Source organism: Poecile atricapillus, chromosome 1, assembly GCF_030490865.1.
Source record: "Poecile atricapillus isolate bPoeAtr1 chromosome 1, bPoeAtr1.hap1, whole genome shotgun sequence".
NCBI classification, from domain to species: Eukaryota; Metazoa; Chordata; class Aves; order Passeriformes; family Paridae; genus Poecile; species Poecile atricapillus.
The window spans coordinates 164470514-164491923 of NC_081249.1; the positions used below are offsets into that span (position 1 = coordinate 164470514).

The 21410-nt window shown below is 39.7% G+C and overlaps 1 protein-coding gene across 5 annotated transcripts in view; it reads left to right on the forward strand.

The window, feature by feature from the left end:
* Window positions 1-753: 753 nt before the first annotated feature.
* The window catches only part of TDP1 (tyrosyl-DNA phosphodiesterase 1), a 45759-nt gene continuing 25102 nt past the window's right edge, over window positions 754-21410 (forward strand). Inside the window, exons 1-12 of one of the 5 annotated variants that reach the window (XM_058829429.1) lie at window positions 754-862; window positions 1557-2098; window positions 3584-3627; window positions 4300-4355; window positions 6680-6776; window positions 7889-7923; window positions 9003-9095; window positions 10686-10856; window positions 12437-12515; window positions 15373-15558; window positions 16321-16369; window positions 19151-19217. In XM_058829429.1, the coding sequence (XP_058685412.1) occupies window positions 1561-2098; window positions 3584-3627; window positions 4300-4355; window positions 6680-6776; window positions 7889-7923; window positions 9003-9095; window positions 10686-10856; window positions 12437-12515; window positions 15373-15558; window positions 16321-16369; window positions 19151-19217 (1415 nt within the window). In that variant the 5' untranslated portion in view covers window positions 754-862; window positions 1557-1560. The other 4 variants (XM_058829430.1, XM_058829427.1, XM_058829431.1 and 1 more) reach the window with 4 other exon arrangements.

The window sequence follows — 21410 nt, forward strand, 5'->3', positions numbered from 1 at the left end:
CCAGATAGCTGTAATTCTCAGTTAAGTCACCACATAGACAAGAACTATGAGAGGAGGGTGTGATGAAAGTGTAGTCAGAAGCCATCAAATTTTCTGAAGTACTTGTAGAAAACAAAAAAGCGTTTCCAGAGCCTACACTTAGAAAAGAGACTACAGACATAACAACCATCCAAGGTTGCTAAGAGTGATTTGTTCCCACAGAACACCTTCAGCAAGAGTTGATAATACAGTATCGTATCATACGGTAGCAAAGGGTTTATCCACGGAGCACTTCAGGAAAAAGCGCTATACACAACTCCGCGGACAAGCACTAAGAGAATTACACAAACCCGCTACATTTTCAGGAAAGCTTTTCTAAAAGTAGCCTGCCGGTTTCATCGCGTGCTGCTCGCACTTCCAGAATTTGTTAACTGCAGCCACAAGCTTACAACAAATTAGAGTAACGAGAACCGAGCGCTCAGTTCACTGCAGCAGCCAAAGTGTGCTTTGATGCGGGCCGCGCTCCTCCTTTGATTAATTTTACACCTGCTTTGCTCCCACTCCTTCCCGAAGTCCTCACGCAGTTATCTCATTAGCGGGGCACTTCAGACACAGTAATTAACACCGCGCCGAAGGAACCATTATGCAAATTCCGCACCTGCCCATAACTAACACGAAGGTCAAATGACGGCTCGTTAGAATAATTCCGCTCACTGAGACGCGCCAGCCGCGCCGCGCAGCTCCTGGCTCCAGAGGCCGCCCGACCCCCTCACGGCGGCCGCGCGCCACCGGCTCGGGAGGCGGGGCCGCTCCGGAGGGGGCGGGCCCGGGCCTGCTCTCGCTGCCCATCGCGGGCGCTGCTGGGGCACCGCGCGGCCGCCGGGTTCGTGAGTGTGTGGTGGCGGCCGCGGAGCGCGGTGGGCACGGCGGGCGGCACGGTGGGCTGTAGCTACCGGGCCGGAGCGGCTGCCGGGGCTCTTTGGTGCCGTGGCCCGCGCGGCGCCACTCCCGGCCGCGGGCGCTGCGTTCTCTGTGGGGCGGCGGCGGGAACCGCGGCCGCACGGCCCTCGGCGGCGGTGGGGACGGCGATGGGCGGGTTCTGCCGCCGCGGTTTACGGGGGAGGCGCGGCGGAGGAGCTCGCCGGGGGTGGCGGAGGGAGGCCGCGGTCCCGGAGGGTTCCCGCGGAGGCTGCCGGAAAGCGCCGCTCCGGCTCGGCCCCGCGCTCCTGAATCCGCTCAGCAGAGCACGCTGGATCGCTCAGCCGTGGGGAAATATCTGTATCCTGCAACTCGCACTTCTGATTTTTAGAATGCTTTCCCACAGGTGCCTATCTTGGCACGTTCTTGTGCAGGTTTTCACATTTGCTGCTTCCCATTTGATGGTTTGCCCCCCTCTACGCGTGTTTCTTTGTTTTCCGGGCACAGAAGCAAGCCTTTTACGCTATGAAATTTCCCGGAGATTCTGCCAACTACCAAAGCACAGTTTTTTAGTAATAAACAAATGGGAACTAGGAAGGGAGACAGACTTGAGCGTAATAAAAACGTACAATTTTTGTTCGGTGTTTTTTCATCCCTAGGAACATGCTTCAGGAAGGCGCACACGGTAAATGGACAGTATCTAGCAGCGATGAAAGTGCCGCGGAAAATTCGGACAGTGAAAAGCCATGTACATCTTCACTACCGGATGCCGCATGTGGTAGAACGAGTGGACCACAATATCCGTGCTCTGATGCTAGGAAGGCTGCTCACAAGAGAAAAGCTTCTCCCCTGAAGCTCAGTGATAAAAGTCTTTCCGCAGAAACACCTCCAGCAGTAAAACAGAGACCAAGCCATGAAGGTTCAGGTTGGTCTCTTTCTAGTAGTGATGAAGAGCCTGAAGATCAGCAAAAACATGCCTACAAAGAAACGGTGAAAGAAGAAAAATATGATGTGCCCAAAGAAGATCCTTTGAATCTTTGCAAAGATGACAAACTCTCAGAGAATCTGAAAGAGGAGTATAGTGCCAGTGAATCCCAAGATACCTGGGATTTGGTGACTGGAGGCAATCCTTTCAGATTTTTTCTCACCAAAGTCAGTGGAATTGAACAGAACTATAATTCTGGAGCCCTGCACATAAAAGGTGAACAAGTGACTTCTACTAGAAGAGGGCTTTTGGGAGAAAGCAAGAAAATGCTTATTTTTAGTTTGTGGGTATTTTTAAATGCTTGTATATCTTTGTGTCACTGAGGTTTCATATTCTAAATGTGCAGTTTTGTAGAAAGTGGTTCTGTTATCTGGACTTTTCTCTTTTAGAAGTGTAGTGTGTGAAGCATTATTTGCTGATACTTTGTTGTAACTTGAGTTAAGCTGCAGAAATCTAATTGTATTTAGCCAAGGCAAGTAGTGCTGCTTCTTATTGCTGCCTTCCCTGTGATCTAATCTGGGGAAAACCAGTTGTTTTTGTGGCACTTAAACTTTCTTGGGTGGATAACTCCCTGAGTAGTTGTTTGCACTTGCCTTCGTGCTGCTGAGTGGTTTGGACCTAGTAATTCACTATTACTAGATGCAGTACTTGTGAAGTTCTGTGTTTGGGGTTGATGGATACGTTTAAATTCAGCTGGGAGACAGCTGTCTATCAGTCAGGGTGTAGTGGAGTCTTTGGTGCACACTACTGATGCTTCAGGAATCCTCTGTTAGTTGTCCTTTGATGTAAGGTGGAAGAGCTTTGTGCACCTGTAAACATCCCTGTAGTTAGAAATAATATCTTACAAATCACAAGACAGGATTAGAAGCAAGTACTAATAAGAGAATTGTGTTCAGAAATACAACAAAATAAGGCAAAAAAAAAATTGTGGTCATTTGGGGAAGAAGAAATTACTCAAGATCTATATAAATGGTTTGTAACTTAACCTCATGCCTATTAGTACAAGCAGGTGTCAGAGATTTTAGTTGCTTTACTGCGGGATGATTTCATATGCTTTGTGAATTTGTGACTCTCGGCCTGTCCTCTCTTGGGAGTCCTGCTAGGTCATTGGTTAAGCTGGTGGACAGGCAGTATTCTTTGTTTGTTTAAGCTGCTAAACCAGATTTCTGTAGAGGTAGGGCATTAAATAATTTGCACATCCTGGAAATTACTTGTAGGGTGTGTTTTCAAGTTGGTGCTGTGCTTCAGTTGTTGAGGTTATAAATCCCCAGATGGATTACGTTCCTGTGTTACTGTGATTGAAATATGGATACATGTGTCCCACAATCAGTCTGCAGCAGATGAATGAGCATTAACTATGTCCTTATTGCTGCTACCCTGCCACAGTTCTTCAAGCCCACTCAGTAGGGGAGAGAGTAGTTTAATCTCCCTTTATCAATATGATGTTGGACACTTTTTCCTAATCAGCTTTTAAAACTTGTTTTCTGCTTTGAGAGGATTATTAATTTTTATAAGCATATGATCCTAAGTGATTCACAGAATAGTCAATGACTTGTATTCAAGTAAACTTGTGAATGCTTCTGTTACACCAGGACTATGAACGATCTGGCCCTTGTGCTGTGGTAGTTATCAAACTGTTCAAGATGCAAAATGTTTACTTGAAGTCTTTTTTATTTATTTTTGCTTTAATATTTTTAATAGATATTTTGTCTCCTGTTTTTGGAACTCTCATATCTTCTGCCCAGGTGAGTTTCCATTCTGTTTGCCAAACTGATTTCACGTACTTGTTTCACTTCATTAATCTTAAACTTGATAATCTATGCTTGTGCCATGTAGCTGATATTAGCAGGGAACCTTGTTAAAATACGGAGAGAATTCTAAATGTTTTCAACTGTGGAACTATTTATTGAAATACAAACACCATCCTATGTTCTGCTGTAGAATTCAGGCAGTTATAAAACTACTTTCTCCTGTTTTTAAGGAATGGGCAAGTGAGAAGCATGTATTCATGCTCATAAAAATGAGGTTTTTTGAAAGAAATAACGCCTTGCAATCTAGGAATGATATATTTGTTATACCTAGAAGCTTTCCCTATCATTCATGATAAACACATGGCAGAGAGATGATCCTTGAACCTAAGCTTTACATTATTTGCATGTGATTCTTTCTTTTCCTGGATGGTAAATTTTATGAGCACTAATGCACACTTTTGAGAAACTTAAATTCATTCTTTAGTTATTAAAGAGAGATGAAAGAAAGGATGTGAAAGTCAAAAATACACCTGTTTTTAGAATATGCTATATATGATGTAAGTAGTAATGTATGATGACCTTACATAGAAAGCTTTTTTGCTGTAGTTCATTGATCTAGCTGCTTTTTCTTTTTAATGAGTCTGTTTTCTTTTTCTTACATACAAGTTTAACTACTGTATAGATGTAGGATGGCTTGTAAGACAGTACCCGCAGGAATTCAGGTATGTTCATTTTACAAAGGTGATGTGATGAAATTTCTATTCATTTTCATTTCTGTTCATACAAGGTCTCATTATAAGTGAGTGATAAACACTTCTTTGCAGTGCAGATGCTTGTTACCAATTGGATATGTGTAGTCTCTTAATTTTCTTTTTACTCTTATTCCACAGTTGTAGTTCTCTGATTTCTTGATTCTTTTCAAGACTGGTAAATGGTCAGAGTTTGGGATACCTGGTTTCTGATTTTCATTAGTTAACACTGAGGAGGTCCCATTGTAGGCCACATCATCTACAGTAGATGACCTGTAAATATAGAACAAGACACATTTTGCCATACAGTATACTGAGTTGAGCTAGATGGCCAAGAGAAAGCAGAGAATGTAGGAAGGGTACAAGAAAACAGTGTGAAAAGGATCGGGATGATTTGATGGATATGGTATACTAAGTTCATGGGTATTGTGATAAAAGCAATTCTTGTTTGCTTGAAATTCCTTTCTGATAATTGCAAATGTCATCTGAAAATCCTGCAGATGAAGTGAACCTATAATGTGCCTTTTTTTTTTCATTTTGCTGGAAGTGTAGTAGAACCAGAGTTCACAGAATCACAGAGTGGGTCAGGTTGGAAGGGACCACATGGGATTGAGTAGCACACTATTCCTTCTGGGATCCTCTGCTACATGTGTCAGCTGCCATCAGTGCTTTCAAGGAACTTCCTGTACTGTTTGTGCTTTGCTGTCTTGCTTCTCCAGCACATGTCAGGGTAGTTAGTCCCCCAGAAGAATCAGGGTATGAAGCTACTCATACTGCTGCTGTAGAAGGCCTCATCCACTTAGTCCTGCTGATCAGATGGCAGGCAGCAAACACCTACAGCAGTGTCACTCTTATTCATCTGCTCTTTTATCCTAACCCATAACATCTTGATTGGTGCCTCATGTAGAGGGCAACTCCGCTACTGCGCCTTCCTGTCTTACCCAAACAGCATGTAGCCCTTCATGACGATATTCCAGTTGTGTGAGCTCTCCCACCATGTCTGTGAAATTGCAATGAGATCAAAGCCCTGTGACTGCACACAGATCTCCTGTACTATGTATTGCATAGTACAGGAGATATATAGTATTCCCTGTACTATGATACGCAGGTACTTCATAGAAGTATTTGAGTGTGCTAGTATCCCAGTGGGGGTGCAAAGGGATGCCCCATAGTGCTGTCTTGTGGTTATGTATTTGGCTGCTTGTGCTCTCTGCAGTTATCTCTGTCCTGTCCCATCGTTACTATTCGGGACAGCAAAATAATGGTACAAGTCTCTGAGCCTACATCAGAGGGCATATAGCGAAGCTTTATTAGAAATACACTCTTTTTATACAGCACTTTGGTACAATGAATATGATTGGTCATTTAGAATAGCATCCCTTGACTGTTATATCCAAATAAATAACAAGTTAGAAAAATATCACCTGGTAATGGTTTTTCTCCTTCCAAGGATTGTTTGGATTCTTCCTTATGATTTCTCAGGCCAGAGTGAGAAAGTTGTGTACTTGACTTTCCCACAGGCTCAAGCTAGTGCCTGAAGCCTGAAAATCTCTTATTTGACCACTGTCAGTTCCCACACTGTCCCATCATTCCCTGTAACTGGCAGGAGAAAAGAGACCATAGCTTGTGCTCCAGATGTCTTCACCAGCTGTCCCAAGGCCCTGAGGTCCCTCTTGCTTGTCTGCAGTCTTGTTGGGACTTTGTTGGTACTCCCTTGAAAAACCCATAATAATCAGTGGGCTGAGCCAGGCTGGGAATTTTGGTGGTGTCTCTTACCTGAACTTTGGGGAGGCAACACACTTTCCTACAGATCAGATGTGGTTGGCAGGACTAGAAATTTAGTTTCAGGAAGTGAACACCAAATTACTGCCAAAATAGTCCCTCTCCTTTTCCCTAGCAATCTTCCATCTTTCTCTGTAAGGTAATAATTCATAAATTGCCTTGGATCTGCATTGTATATATTGGTTCTTTTGAGGCCGTACATTCGCCTCTTTCCAGCTATAGAGACAACCATTTTTTCTATGATCTTGTATTAAGAGTTTTTATTTTGGTGTCTGCTTTACTCCACACTTCCCGTTTCTCTTTTTTTACTGTTACAATTTTCCAGTGTCTTATTCTTTAGAGGTTCTATTGTAGTTACTGCTATTTTGAGTTAGTTAATAAGGCATATTGATTTCAGTGCTATCTTTTTACTGGACTGTCAGATTTAGGGGCAGATGTCATAGATACGTGAAGGAATGGTTTAGGCTAATTGCTGATTCACTTGATGTTTTAATCGTAATCTCCTTTTGTTTAAGGAAGAAGCCATTGCTAATAGTTCATGGCGAGAAGAGAGAATCCAAAGCTGAATTAATTGCACAAGCACGGCCTTATGAGAATATTAGCTTTTGTCAGGTAAGTAACATTTGTATCATCCTTTGGTTGAAGTTAAGCCATCTCTTGCACTCAAAGTCCTGTTACTGATGAAGATACCCCTTATGTGTGAAGTTTTTTGTTACAATTTGAGGAATATCTATACCAGGAGCACAGGAACATGGTAACAGTGATGCCGGTCAGATGTGATTATGGTAGGCTTCACCTACAAAAACAGAGCAGCTGCCCACAGAAATGTCACAGGGCTCACAGAAGAGCTGCTCACCTTCTCCACTAACATGTTACACTCAAGTTCTTATAATGGCTGAAAAGGAAGCATTATTCTTGTGTACAGCACAGAACTTAGTCCTAGTATCACTATAATCTTATATCTCATCAAAGAGTTATTATTTTCCAAATATGTTTTACACAAGAAAGTACTGATACAAACAATCTCTGTAATACTGTTAAAATTACTGTGAGCATGCTTCCCAGCCCATGCCATTTATCTCTGATTTTATATGTCACCCCAGGACATTATGTTCATTGTTTTGTTGTCCCTAAGTGGTGAAGCCATTGGCTTCATCCTGAGGGAGGGTGTGGCTATGGCAACTTGCCAGTGTTCCAAGATTTTGCCAGGTGAAGTATATTATCATGGGGACACTGTGCTCTTTGTTAGGAGGAGAATGATCTTGGTATTTTGTTCTCTCTGAAACAGTCTGGTAATCCTGAGTTTCCTGTTGAATGTGGACCCAGTACTGCAGGTGTGTCCTCACTGGTGTTCAACAGTGGGGAAGCATTCCCTCCCTTGACCTGCTGGCCTTCTAATGCAGGCCAGGACCCTGTAATCATCTTTCATGCAAGGGTGCATTGCTGGCTTCTGTTCAGCTTCGTGACCGGCAGGAGCTTTGAGTTACTTTCCGCTGCCTGTTTCTGAAAATGCTGCTAGTGAGAGAAGCACAAATTATGGAACAGTTCCAGCAAGAGTTGCATTACCATTTAAAATCTAGCTTGTAGAAAGCAGAGGTTACATTAGGATAATTGAGAAGAAAGGTAATGTATTTTGTGATCTGTCCACTAGAGAGCAGTGAAATTAAACAAAATAAGAAGAAATGCACAATAGCAATTTTAATGATAAACCTTTAATTTTGTAGGCTAAACTGGATATTGCATTTGGAACTCACCATACGTAAGTAACACTATGATGCAGAAAGGTCTTCAGCAAAAATGGGTTTCATAGAAATTGTTGAGTCTTAAAGCTTCCATAAATATCTTCTATTTAGAGATGACAGTTCTAGTTTAATGAGACAAATTAGCTATTGAGTAGATACGAGATGTGCAAGTTAAACAGTTGAAGCTGAACTGGTTTAAGACAGGTGGACTGCGGGTCCTGGCTCTTAACTCATGTCTTAATACCAAAACTGTAATGAAAACCTGATCAGTTATAGACAGGACTGACACAACACTGATTTACTGATCGTGGTTTTCAGTTCATACGGAGGATCTGGAAATAGCTAGCGAATCTGGGGCTCTTCTCAAAGAAAAACTTGAATTGGATATAATAGAAGTGTGACAAAGTGAATTTTGTAGATAGAAATCTAGAGATAAGAACAGATCTGTTTTAGCAAAATCTTTTGGGTTCAGTTTGGGTTTCAGATCTCATCCTTTGGGATCATGTGAGTATGCTGTCTTTACGCAGCTAATGAAAACTTGGATATGAAAATTTGAGTAATTTTTTTTACAAAAAATACAGATGTGTGTTTATCTCAGTTACTAGTTTTAAAATTCCTTTGTGCTGTAGCTTGTGTTAAGAGTTATGATAAATAGCTTTTTTGCCATTGCAATGGTTAGCTATATACATACCTTCTTTTAAAGTAAAAGTCAGTTTGAGAGGAAGTAACTAGGTTTTAATAAATTCAGCTGTAAGAAAAGGCTTTTCAGTGTTCCTTAGTTCTTTTTCTGACTATCTGCAAAGAGATAAGTTTATCTGAAGAACTGTGGAAATATAGGAAGTGTTCTGCAAGTATTCACTTTTTTGTGGGTAATTTAGTTGCATGAGCTGTTAAGCTGTACTCTGGAATAATATATATGGCATTAGTCTAATGACTGCCATGTGAGCTTGGCATGCACATGGATTGAAGTCTAAGTGCTTACATGGTGCAGAACAAATTTTCGACAATAATTATCTTGGAGCTTTTTAATGACTTGCTAATTTATATCCTACTCTCAGTACACTTGAAATAGAGAGTTATATATCTTTGTTTAAAGGAAAATGATGTTGTTGCTGTATGAAGAAGGTCTTCGAGTTGTGATACATACATCCAACCTTATTGCTGAAGATTGGCACCAGAAAACTCAGGGGTAAGCAACAATCCCTAGCAGGTGAATGTTTAATACTTTCCATAGGTATTTCCTACTGCTAGAGATGTGATATTAGGTGATCTAGTGTTGCAAGCCTTTAGCTCTTTAGATAGAGCTATTCTGAAATAAAATTATAAAAATTTGGCTTAGAGTGCTGGTAGCTGTCTAAGTCTGAACTCTACTTGTTTTCTCCTGTAAAAAAAATATGTTCCAGTTGGCTGATAGCTTAAAATCAGTCTTACTGATACAAAAATTTATTATGCTGTACAGTCTCTTTATGAAAAAATTTTGTAGCTATAAAGTACCATTTATATAGATCTGAAGCCACTATTTAAAAATTATCTTAATACTGCAAGAATAATATGGATGTGCAAATGTTCTGGTTTTGTTGTGACTGTATCTAGAATGTAGTCTGATAAATGTTGGGTGTTATTGGTCCTGTAATACAGTAGATGACCTAGTATTTGATCTGTATCCTTTCCTGGGAAGGAATTTTTTTCCTTCATAGAAGTTTTTAAATTTAATGATCATCTTGGGACATAGTTTTGTAGAGAACATGAAAAACAGGATTAAGTAGCATGTTAATATAAGGATCCTCAACCTCTTCAGTTTCTTGGCTATTTTTATGGGACCATTTATTTTAGTTAGATGACCACAATAAATCAGGGTATAAAATTTCTTCATAGTAATGGAAAATTGTTTTTCAGAAGTTGCTATCACTTTGACATCCATTTTGCTGCCATTAAATATGGCAGGGTTTTGAGACTTTACTTGTCTGATACAAGCTCTTCAAGTGGCAAAAATAGCCACTGATTTTTTTTGCCTTTAAATCTTATGGGTGGCTTTAGTATCTTAGGGCAGTTAGCTTTTCAGAAAGGTGTGAAAATACCTATTGGGGTACTAAGCAAGTTCCCCTACTTGTCAAATATGAGAAATAGTTTTCTTTTTTAGCTTTTACATACTGCAGTGTTATGCAGTATCACAATATGGTGGTTCTGAATTTCAAAGGAGAGTATCAACACATTGTAAAGTTGATAATACAGAATCTTTGGTTCCCATGGCTGCAATAATGTGTGACTGGAAATAAATGCTAAATGTTTTCCCTGCATGGTGCCCATCCTATTTTTATTTTACTTAGATGGGGGTTCCTAAGAGGCAACCTATTATTGTGGGCTACTCTTCTAACTGTAAACCTTTCAGATGCTTTAATTGGTGGTTTTCTATGCAGTTGCATAAACCAGTAGTTTAGCAGAACACATTTCAGAGTTATGGTCCTGTAGAAAATGTTGATGAAATGACTGATGGTTGCTAAGTCTGAGCCTGACCAGTTTAACAGTGGCGAAATGTATTTGTGGATAAATTATGAGACTGTTGTTTTCATTTGAAAGTATTAGTTTTATGATTTCAAATATGAGCTGATTCTGTAGATGTAAAGACAAGACATCTGTATTTAGTATCACAATGGATCTGTCAAATATTTGTTTGGGACCTTCAGATGTGCTTTACTTATTTACTTACTAAACCCATGAGTTACTAATGTGTAGTGTGCTTGTTTAGGTGGCTGATTTTTTTTCTTTTTTTTCTTTTAAGAATATGGCTAAGCCCTTTATATCCAATGCTACCTAAGGGTGCATCTGGTTCTGCTGGTGAATCTGCAACTAATTTTAAATCTGATCTAATAAGTTACTTGACAGCTTACAATTCTCCTGCACTCAAGGAATGGATAGATCTGATTCAAGAACATGATTTATCAGAAACAAGGTATGCATAATCTTAAGTTTTTTGTAACTTGCACATGTGGGTTTTTTCATTTTTTTTCCAAAAATTAAATATCTGGTTTAGGCTCTGTTAGATCTTGTGCTTATTTTGTAAGGTAATCTTGTTTCAGGCTTGAGTGTTCAAACATGACTCTATGTGGTTTTAAAAAAAAGTTTAAAAAAATTTGACATAATTTCTTATGTAGATTATGTCAAATTGACCAACTCCAGTTTTATAAGCATGCATTTTAAAAGAAGAAAGAAGGATGCACCAGCAGCAACTTTACAGAAGGTTGCTATAAAGTAATAAGGTCTTGGTTTCATTTCAGCCAATCTGTCTCAAGTATTTACTCCAGTAGTATTACTAGTGGGAAAAAACTGTGTTGTATAGGGTTTGTCATGTAAGAATGATCGTATAAGCAAACATTACTAGAATGGGGATTTTAGTCAGAATAGGCTCCTGTTTGTAAGGCAGAGTTCAATCCACATACATATCTGTAGAATTTTGCCTATAACAGGCATGGATTGGTTTTGGTGGGCAATGTTGTGTCTAACTGGTTTTGGAATAGTCTCCTCTAATATCACATTGCTGATATTACTTAAAAATAATTCAGGCTGCTTAATTAACTTCTAATAACTAGTTCCACTTAAATATGAGCATTTAATTCAGAAAGTATAAATCTCCCTGGCAACTTAATTGCTGTTTTATAATCTGAACAAAAATTCTTGAAAAGAAGAGCTGAAAATGTTCGTATACTGTGGTGGAAATAGAGACTGAAACTGTGTCTAGTTTAGACATTAAAGTGCTTTTATCTTAACAAGGAGTCTTAAAAGATTGAAGAGGGTAAAGTGAAAATGTACTTTATAATCAGGTGAGCTAACAGCTGCTCTGATTGGCATTGATCATCAGCATGAGTTTAAACAGATGAGTTGAGCCCTAGTTGATAGGAGTTTATATATCAGCTAAGAGTCACTTGTTAAGATAAGGATTGCAATTTTATGTGCTGTAGGGGCCATTCAGCTGTGGATAAAGTTAGACATGAGATGTATGCAGTAGGGAGCGGCTTCTTAAAGCATCTGTTCATTGTAACTGTAGGCAGGTCTCTTCCCTGTTTACAGGGCAAAGTCAGGCTACTAAACCCATTATTAGGAAGTGTTGAAAAAGCTGTACTTTGCATCTGAACTATTAGGCGCCCAAATGAAAACTCACACCTGAATCTGCTGATTTGGATGGAGCAGTAGATTGGCTTTACTCAAAATTACGTGCCCAGTTAGGTGCAATTTGTGTGTATTTGTGGTAACACTATCTATCTTCTGCACTTTAATACACTGAAAAAGATGTAGTTCTTGTCTCTGCTGTAGAATAGCCTAGTGATGGATGACAGCCATATAGAATGCTGATAATAAATTGTACAGCTGAAAATTCACTTTTCTTTGTATTATAAATCCCATGAGAGGCATTAAATATTTCTGGTTGCACTGGAGTGTTCAATCTTGCTTGCAAGTTTTATTAAATACCTTGCTACTTTACAAACCACAGCACTCAAGATCTACAAAAATCTGTTGTTTTTCTTCTTTTTTTAGAGTGTATCTGCTTGGTTCTACCCCTGGACGATATCAAGGCAGTGATAAAGAAAAATGGGGCCATCTTAGGCTCAGAAAGGTACCAAAACTGTAAACTTTTTTGTTAATATCCTTTAAAATGTAAAAAGTATTTTGGAGAGAATTCTTCAGATCCTTCCAATAATTCCAACTGTTAACATCAGTCATTATTACATCTATAGTTAGCAATAGCATGTATAAGCTTTGCAACTTAGAGCTTAACCTGTCTACTGATGAAAAGGGCAATATAAATGTTTTTATAAGTACATTAAGAGTAGAAGGAGACCAACAAGAATCTCCATTTATTGGATGCAGGGGGAGACATAGTGACAAAGGATGAAATAAAGGCTGAGGTTCTTGATGCCTTCTTTGCCTCTGTCTTTAACAGCAGGACCTGTTCTCCATCTATCCAGCTCCCCATGCTGGAAGACAGGGACAGAGAGCAGAATGAAATCCCCGTAACCCAAGGGGAGCCAGTCAACAACCTGCTACAACACTGAAATGTGGTACACAAGTCCATGGGACCAAATGGGAGCCACTGAGGGAGATGGCAGAAGTGCTCACTGAGCCATTTTCAGTTATCTATCAGGTGTTCTGACTGACTGGGGAGGTCCCAGTTGACTGGATACCCAGGTCATTAGGCCAAATCAGTATGAGTATGAAAGGCAGGTCCTGCTTGGCTAACCTGATCTCCTTCTGTGACAGGCTAGTGGGTGAGGGAAAGGATGTCAATGTTGTCTACCTGAACATTAGTAAAACTTTGGACAGTTCCGTACAGAATTCTCCTGGAGAAACTGGCAGCTCCTGGTCTGGATGGGTGCACTCATTGCTGGGTAGAAAATTGGCTGGATGGCTGATCTCAGAGTGGTGGATGGAGTTACATTCAGCTGACAGACAGTCACAAGTGGTGCTCCCCAGGGCTCCTTATTGAGCCCATCAGGTTGGAGGAGAGTGTTGGCCTGCTGGAGGGTAGGAAGGTTCTACAGAGGGATATGGGCACGTTGGATCAATGAGTGGAGACCAGCTGTGTGAGATTCAACAAGACCATGTGCCAGGTGCTACGTTTGAACCACAGCAACCCCATGCAGCACTACAGGCTGGGGGCAGAGTGGCTGGAAAGCTGCCTGGTGGAAAAGGACCTGGAGGTGCTGGTTGAAAACAGCTGGACATGAGGCAGTGTGTTGTGAGGACATGTGGCCCCAAGAGGGCCAATGGCATCCTGGCCAGTGTCAGCAGTAGCATGGCCAGTAGGACCAGGGCAGTGATTTTCCCCCTGTACTCAGCACTGGTGAGGCCACACCTCAAGTGTTGTGCGTAGTTTTGGGCCCCTTGTGATAAAAAAGACATTGAGGTGCTGGAGTGTGTCCAGAGGAGAGCAGCAGAGCTGACAAAGGGTCTGGAGCATGGTTCTGATGAGAAGCAGTTTGGGGACTTTGAGGTGTTCAGCCTGGAGAAAAAAGGGCTCAGGAAGACTTTATTGCTCTCTACAGCTGCTTGAAAGGAGGTTATAGCTGAGTGGGGATTGGTTTCTTCTCCCAGTAACAAGTGATGGGACAGGAGGAAATCGCCTCAAGCTGTGCCATGGGAGGTACAGTTTGGATATTAAGAAAAATTCCTTTAAAGTCTGTCAGGTATGAGAACAGGCTGCCCGGGGAAGTGGTGGAGTCACCATCCTTGAAGAAATTTAACAGATGTGTAGGTGTGAGACCTAGGGATATGGTATGGGGTGAATATGACAGTAGTATGTTAATAGTTCAAGTCTCTTGCCTTTAAAGGTCTTATGTTTATTTTGGTAAGCCATTATGGTAAATCTTCAAGATTACATATATGAAGTTTGTAGGGACCCTTCTTGTTTGCTTGTTTGGTTTGGACCTTTTTTTTTTTTCTTTTTTTTTTTCAGAATTTGATGAGGTATTTCATGTCATCATCATATTTCATGTCATTAAATGTTTCTCATAATTGGAGAAATTTTAACCTGTACCTCCTGCTGAAGTGGCATTATTTTATTATTATTATTATTACTGTCATGAATTTTATATGAAATTCTAATGCTGTCTGTGGCAAACTTATGTGACATACAGAATATTTGTATCACATTGTTTTTCAACACGAGATGACTCTTAACAGACATCCCTTTGCTCATTGAGAGCTTGTCCTTTCTGGTACACGTTGTCTGATAGTTTTTGCCTACTTAGACATAGAATGAAGAAAAAATAAAACAGAAAAAGTTTGTAAGGGAGAAAGATGATCTTGTGGCAGATGTCTCTGTAATTTAAAAAGGTTTTTAGTGACAATGCAGATAGACCTGATGATACTGCATTGATGACTGAAGCCATTAGATTGTGTGTTTTCTCTAGGCTGGGGTAAAGGTGGCAACTACATACAATTTAATATCTGTCTATATCCATCTGTTTTTAATGTGACTTTAAATTCCAGTCACAGCTGAAGGACTCCTCTAAAAGGATCACTTCAGTTTTCTCTTTAATTGTTCTTTATTACCCCTATTATTGTAGGCTCTATTGTAGCTGGGTGTCGTGGCTTTTAGGATACAAGAGGAATTTTATGGCAAACAAACACCAAATATAAGAAATATTTAGTTGGTTTATTTATTGTGACTTCCAAAGTTAATGTTTCATGTCTTTAGAAAGAGCTGCTAACATTCTTTTCACCCACTATTTAATGGTTGGCTTTGGTGCTTTTGGATAAAACTTGTGATGTTTAATCTTCTCTTGAAGTGAGTTAATTTGGAAAGCCTGATGATTTTTTTTATTGCAGAGTTAAATATGTAGTATGAATGTTAATCTCCTTCATTATCAGAAGTGAATTATAAAGGATTTATCATACCAAAAGTGATATCAAACTGATTAAGGTGTTCTTTAGGTGTTGAAATCTAACAGTGTTTTAATTCCCCTCACCAGCTTTTGAAGGAGCATGCTTTGTCAATTCCAGCACAGGAATCTTGGCCTCTTGTTGGACAGTTCTCAAGCATCGGTTCAATGGGAGCTGATGGGTCCAAATGGCTGTGCTCGGAGTTCCAGGAGAGCCTGGTGGCTGCAGGCAGCGGTGTGACAACTTTCCGCAAATGTGATGTCCCAATTCATTTGGTATGTCTTTTAGATGCTGGTGACCTTTACTTAACACTTACTCATTTGTTTTGGAAATCTTAGTCTTTGGTTTGCTTTTAACTTTTGGAAGACAGTAATGGAGTTTTCATCATGAAATTTTATATATATGCCACTTAATGCCATTTAATTGTGTATGGTTTGCTATAAAAATGTACCATAATTTTCATCTTCATGACACTGGATTATGTATCATCTTATCAAAATTTTCTTCTCATTCTATAGCTTGTCTTCCATTGGGTTTTGTAGATGCAGCTGTTTTTCCTACTGAGATGTAACCGAATCCTTACTCACTAATACCTTTGGTTATTAGCACAATTAAGGGGAGGAGCAGAAAAGTTTGTGGCAGGAGCTTGTTAAGTCAAGGGAAAGTGATGGCCAAACCATGCCTTTATCATGTGCTAATTGCCCCTATATATTTATATCTTATATTTGAGGTATGAGACTAATCTTGTAAAATAGTGTTAAGAGCTAGCTTTGGCTGCTGTGGAAGTGGCTGAAGCAGTATTAGTTAAGACTTGCTAGCTAATTTTGGTTAAATCTGTAAGAGTAAAAATGGTAGACTGTCTGTGTTACTGGCACAATTGGAGTTGTAAGCTGCAGTGTAAATTTATTAATTCTGAAAATGAAGCTTTTAATATTTATTTTTTCTTAAGTTTTCTTTAAGGTGCTTGTTTGAAAATTGACAGCTTGTCTATTTAGACGTGTGTTATTAAAGTTACTTTTTGTTCTACCTCCATGAAGGTTTATCCTACTGTGGACAATGTGAGGCAAAGTCTAGAAGGCTATCCTGGTAAGCTGATGGATACCATTTATTTGCTTTTTGTGGTCATAATGTCCTGCAAAATCAGTTCAGTGGTTGATGTTAAATGGACATGAAGTTCTCATCTTGCTGAGAATGTGATAGAATAGGTGGCAGTAGAATCTTTTGCTGGAGCTCTGACTCCAGCTCTCCTGTTGTGATTGAATAGAAAAGATTTTGTGGGCATTGATATGTAATGTTTGTCTGTCCTAGCCATGTTCATATGTCACTGTATAAGAAAACAACAGCTCTTGCCCACTGCTCTTACTCCAGATACGTTTTGGCAGAAAATTCAGGTTTGAGTGTGTCAAGTTTTCCTTCTGTTTCCATTGTAATGTCATTCTGCACATCAGATACAATGGAGACTAGGGTGTTATTGGTAATACACAACTGTTGTGTTCATTATTCCCATGTTTATTTTCATTAAGTCATATTTGTAAAAGCATAGCCCCAGCCAACCTGAAACAGCAATGGGTACTGCAGTATTCTCATACAAGGAAGCTTCTGTTACTTAAAAACAAGTCTTGAAAAGATCAAGGCAACTGGAAGAAATTCTTGAGGACTGAAAGAAAAGAATTCTTTCCTGTCTGTAGGAAGGATAAGAAGAAGGATCTGGGGACCCATAGGCCTGACAGCCACCAAGGAATCCTGGAAATCTTTCCAGACATATGATGGAAAAAAGGTGGCCCAGAGTAGTCAACATAGATTTTTAAAGGAGAAATTATGCCTAATTAAACTGATGTCATTCTATAAGTGGCTTGATGAATGAGGAGTGTCCCTAGACATTGTTTAGCTTACCTTTGCCTTTAACCGCTGTCTTCTCTAACATCATTACAATGATGTGATTAAGTACAGGCAGGATAAGTGGAAAGTGAGGCAGATTGGTAGCTGGCTGAGCTGCCAGGCCTCAGAGACTGTGAGTGTTGGCACAAAGGCCAGCAGGTCAGCCACTAGTGGTGGCACGTGCCAAGCACTGGTACTGGGGTCATGCGTTAGTGTCTTCATCAGAGACCTGGATGGTGGGGCGGAGTACACCTGTAGGGAGTTTCCAAGACTGGGGAGGAGTGGTTGATATATTGGATGATTGTGCAGTCAGTCAGAGGAGCTGTGCAGGCTGGAGAAGTGGGCAGACAGCAGCCTCTTGCAGTGCAACCTCGGGCAGTGCAAAGCACTGAGCTGGGGCCAGAGTAACCCCAGGCACGAGTGTGCCCTGGGGGTTAACCAGAGGTGAACAGCTTAGCAGAAAAAGACCAGCACCTGCTGATGGTCACTAAGCTGAAGATGAGCCAGCAATGCACCCTTGTAGCAAGAAGGCAAGCAGAATCCTGGGCTGTGTTAGGAGGTACATTGCCAGGAAGTGATCTATCCTCTGTTTGGCACTGGTGATACCACTTCTGGAGTGCTGTGTCCAGTTGTTGTCTTTGCAGTGCAATACAGATATGGACATACTCAACCAAAGTACTGCAGAAAGCCACAAAGATGAATAAGGGATTTGGAGCATCTGTCATAGAAGGAGAGGTTGAGAGGGCTGGATAGTTCTTGGAATTTGGAGAAAAATGCTTTCCCGGGAAATCCTATCAGTGTATATAAATATAAATTATGGGAAGATGCAAAGTAGAGGCAGGTGTTTTGCATGATGACTAGGGAAAGAAGAAAAGGCAGTGTATGTATATGAGAATCTCCTGTATCTCAATTTATCCTTACAGCAAAATAGTTTTCTGATGTTTAAATGAAATAGATTTCTCATAGAGGCTGTAGAGTCTGTTTTTGAGGACGCTCAAAACCTAATAGGACATAGTACTGAACAGTGTGCTCTGTTCAACCCTGCTTTGAGCATGGAGTTGTTCTGGATGATCTCCAGAGGGTGCTTTCAACTTCAACGATTTTGGCATTAAAAGTGTTCCTGTTCCAAGCTGGATACCTATGCTCCTATGCCAGACAAGAGGAGCTTTTGAATTCTAGCAGCTGGTGGATTTTGAACATGAATGTTTTCAGAAATTTTTGTCTTTCCTCTGGTTAGTGTTTGGACATACGTAGAAATTGCAGCCAGAGAATTTATAGACACCTGTGGTTCCCAGAATTAAGTTATGGTGTCTTTAAATACAACTTGTTATCTACAGCCCAGTGACTTCTTACTGTAAATTCTGAAGAGTTCTGTGGAGCCCTGCAGTTAGTACATTTCTGAGAGTAGTAAAGCTTTTGTAATAGGTTCTTATGGTGTCTTTTAGGACATGTTGAATACAGTAGGCTTTGCATCATGCTTTCACTACACAGTACTAATGTAATTCAGTATGCCTGGCTGATTCTTCTTAAATCCATTTCAAGAAATCACAATGTGCATTAGCCAAAGGCCAAATCAATACAAATATAATTTCATCATGGAAGTTCTTGCTTTTTAAAAAATGTTGTTTGGGATTTGGAAGGTTTATTTCTTCTGAAAGCTGCTTGGTTTATTTCCTCTAGTTTGTATTGGTAGTGATTCCAATCTCTTGCTATCAAGTAGAATATTAAACAAATACCCATAGTTCTCCCTATATACATGTTCTGGTTTTCCTAGTCTAAATGTGCTATGTAGTGTTTAGGAGCTTGCTAAATTATAAGAAAATGGAAAAAAACCAAGCAAGTATATACCATTTTATACTACTGGAGCATTTAACAATTTCCTGAAAGTAACTCATGAAGGTAGGGCAGATAGCTTATTTCCCAAGATGCTTGCTGCTTTTAGAATGTCTTTCAAAAAATAAATGTACATGTTCTATTTTTTTCCTTAAGCTGGTGGCTCACTTCCGTACAGTATACAGACAGCCCAGAAACAGCTGTGGTTGCATTCCTATTTTCAGTAAGTAGAACTCAATTCTTTGAGGTTTTTTTTTCAGACTGTATGTTTAAAGTTACAGTGCTGTAATATTTGAGCGTTAAAAGCAAGTAAGTGGAAATGGTTACAAGTATGATATTCTTCAGCTTCTTAAGATAAAGGCCTTTAGTTCCTTATCTTCTAGGCCTTATCTCCAACAGTTTGTAGAAAACATGCTGTTTTCCTATAAAGATTATGAGATAATGTTGCTACTGGATTTAGGTTTCTGTAAACTTCTATCTAACGTTTTCTCTGAACGGGAATAACATTACTCCTTTCTTTTTTTAAGTTCTAGTTGTATTTCACTTTCCCCACTTGTGCCTCTTTATTAATGGGTTTTCAACTGAGCCACAACAGGACTAGGAAGGCTTTTTTTGTTGGTTGCTTAATTTTTTTCTTTTAAGTGCAGCAGTTCTGCTGCAAAAATTCTCAGTCCCTTATGGCAATATCTTTTGTTAAAGATGCCTGACATTTTCTATTAAGAATTTCTATTTCCATGTGCTACTAGTTGTGCTGAATTCTTACAGTCTTACATTCCATGCCAGATGTCTCCCTCAGGCTGAATTGTTAAAAACTTATGCATGTTTAGAGAACAATGGAAAAAGTTGTTTTGCAAAGATAAAAAAAAAAATAAAATAATAGAACTTGTAACCTCTTACAAGACCACAACTTCCCATTCCTTTCATCAGAAACTTTTAACTCTTCTGGGCAGAAGTTGCTCTATTAAGAGAATTTACTAAATAAGATTGTGTTCAGTTGGGTGTATATTCAGAGGAGTGAAATCAAATTGCTAGTGGCAGAGAGCATCCTCCATTCTAGATTGAAGGTGACTGCTGTTGTGAACCCTGCTGGTCAGTGTCTAAGGAATGGAACACAGGCAGAAAGTGTGTGAGGCTTTGTCTCGGGTCTTTAAACTGTGTTCTCTGAACACATTCAGCAAAGGAGGAAAGCTGCAATCAACTTGAAGTGTTCAAGATTGTTCAGTCGTGATTCAAAAAGCGAAAAAATCATAAATCTGGGGGTGTTTGTGCAGTCTTAATTCAGTTTCTGTAGTCATACCTCAAGAGAATCTTACTAGAAAAAAGATAGAACCTTTTTCAGTTAGTCTCTTATTTAGTACACAGAACATGACTTAATAATGAAATAATTCATTTATTTATTCCTTTTCAATGAGAAAATATCCACATCCCTGTCTCCTTGCATACAGGGACCTGCTCTGGCAGCAAAAGGGCTGTTTCAAGTTCATCTGTCGAATTGGCTACAGATGGCAGTGGCCCTGCATAATTGCTCTGTAGTGACTGCCCAGATACAGGCTCTTACCCTGCAATAATGCAGGACAGTAGTCATTGAGGAGAGCCTGTATATAAACTGTTAGCATAGGGCAAGAGACAGCAGCTTTTTATCCATGGGACCTGGGACACGCAGAAAACAGCAGGTTTCAATAGATGTAGAATAGATTCAATAAACACAAGATTAGCTGTTTGGAAGACTTGCTATAATGCAAGTCTTTGGCCGGTGGGGGTGATTATAGGAATTTAGAAAATTCCTCTTCTTACTGGAAAAGCAGCAGGAAACTAGGGATTATACCAGAGCTGCAAGGGAAAAAAAACCAAATAATTTATGCTTACAGTAAAGGAGAATGAATAACTCCTTTTTGCAAGTAGGGAGAAATTAATAGACTTGGAGAATGGTGCCCTGTAGCCTCTCAACTGAAGAGGCAGGATGTCTGCCCCAGGCATGTAACTTTTATAATGTCTATGGGCTGTTTTTCTCTCTTCTGCCAGCTGAGTGTGTTTAACCTATAATGCAGCTCTGAACTGTAATTTTTCAAAAAAAGTTTGACTAAACTTAATATTGTTTTTACTTTTCTAGTTGTAGCAAATGATTACTATACTACTTTGTTAGATTAACCACTGTGTAAACAGCCATTTGCAGTTTTCTCTCTAGTGTTATTGCTTGGTTTTCCTTCCAGTATTATTAATTTATGAGGACAGATTTGCAATGATTAATAATTTTTGCTAATTGCTGCTTTCAAAACATTCGATCAGCTTTAATAGTAGATAAAGTATTGTATTTTAATGTTCCTTTTAATCGATTGGTTTTTAATACCGTATGCCTTATGTTTGTGCAGTTACTTTGTCAAATTTTTATTTTCAAAGAGTGGAAGAAGTTGGTTTG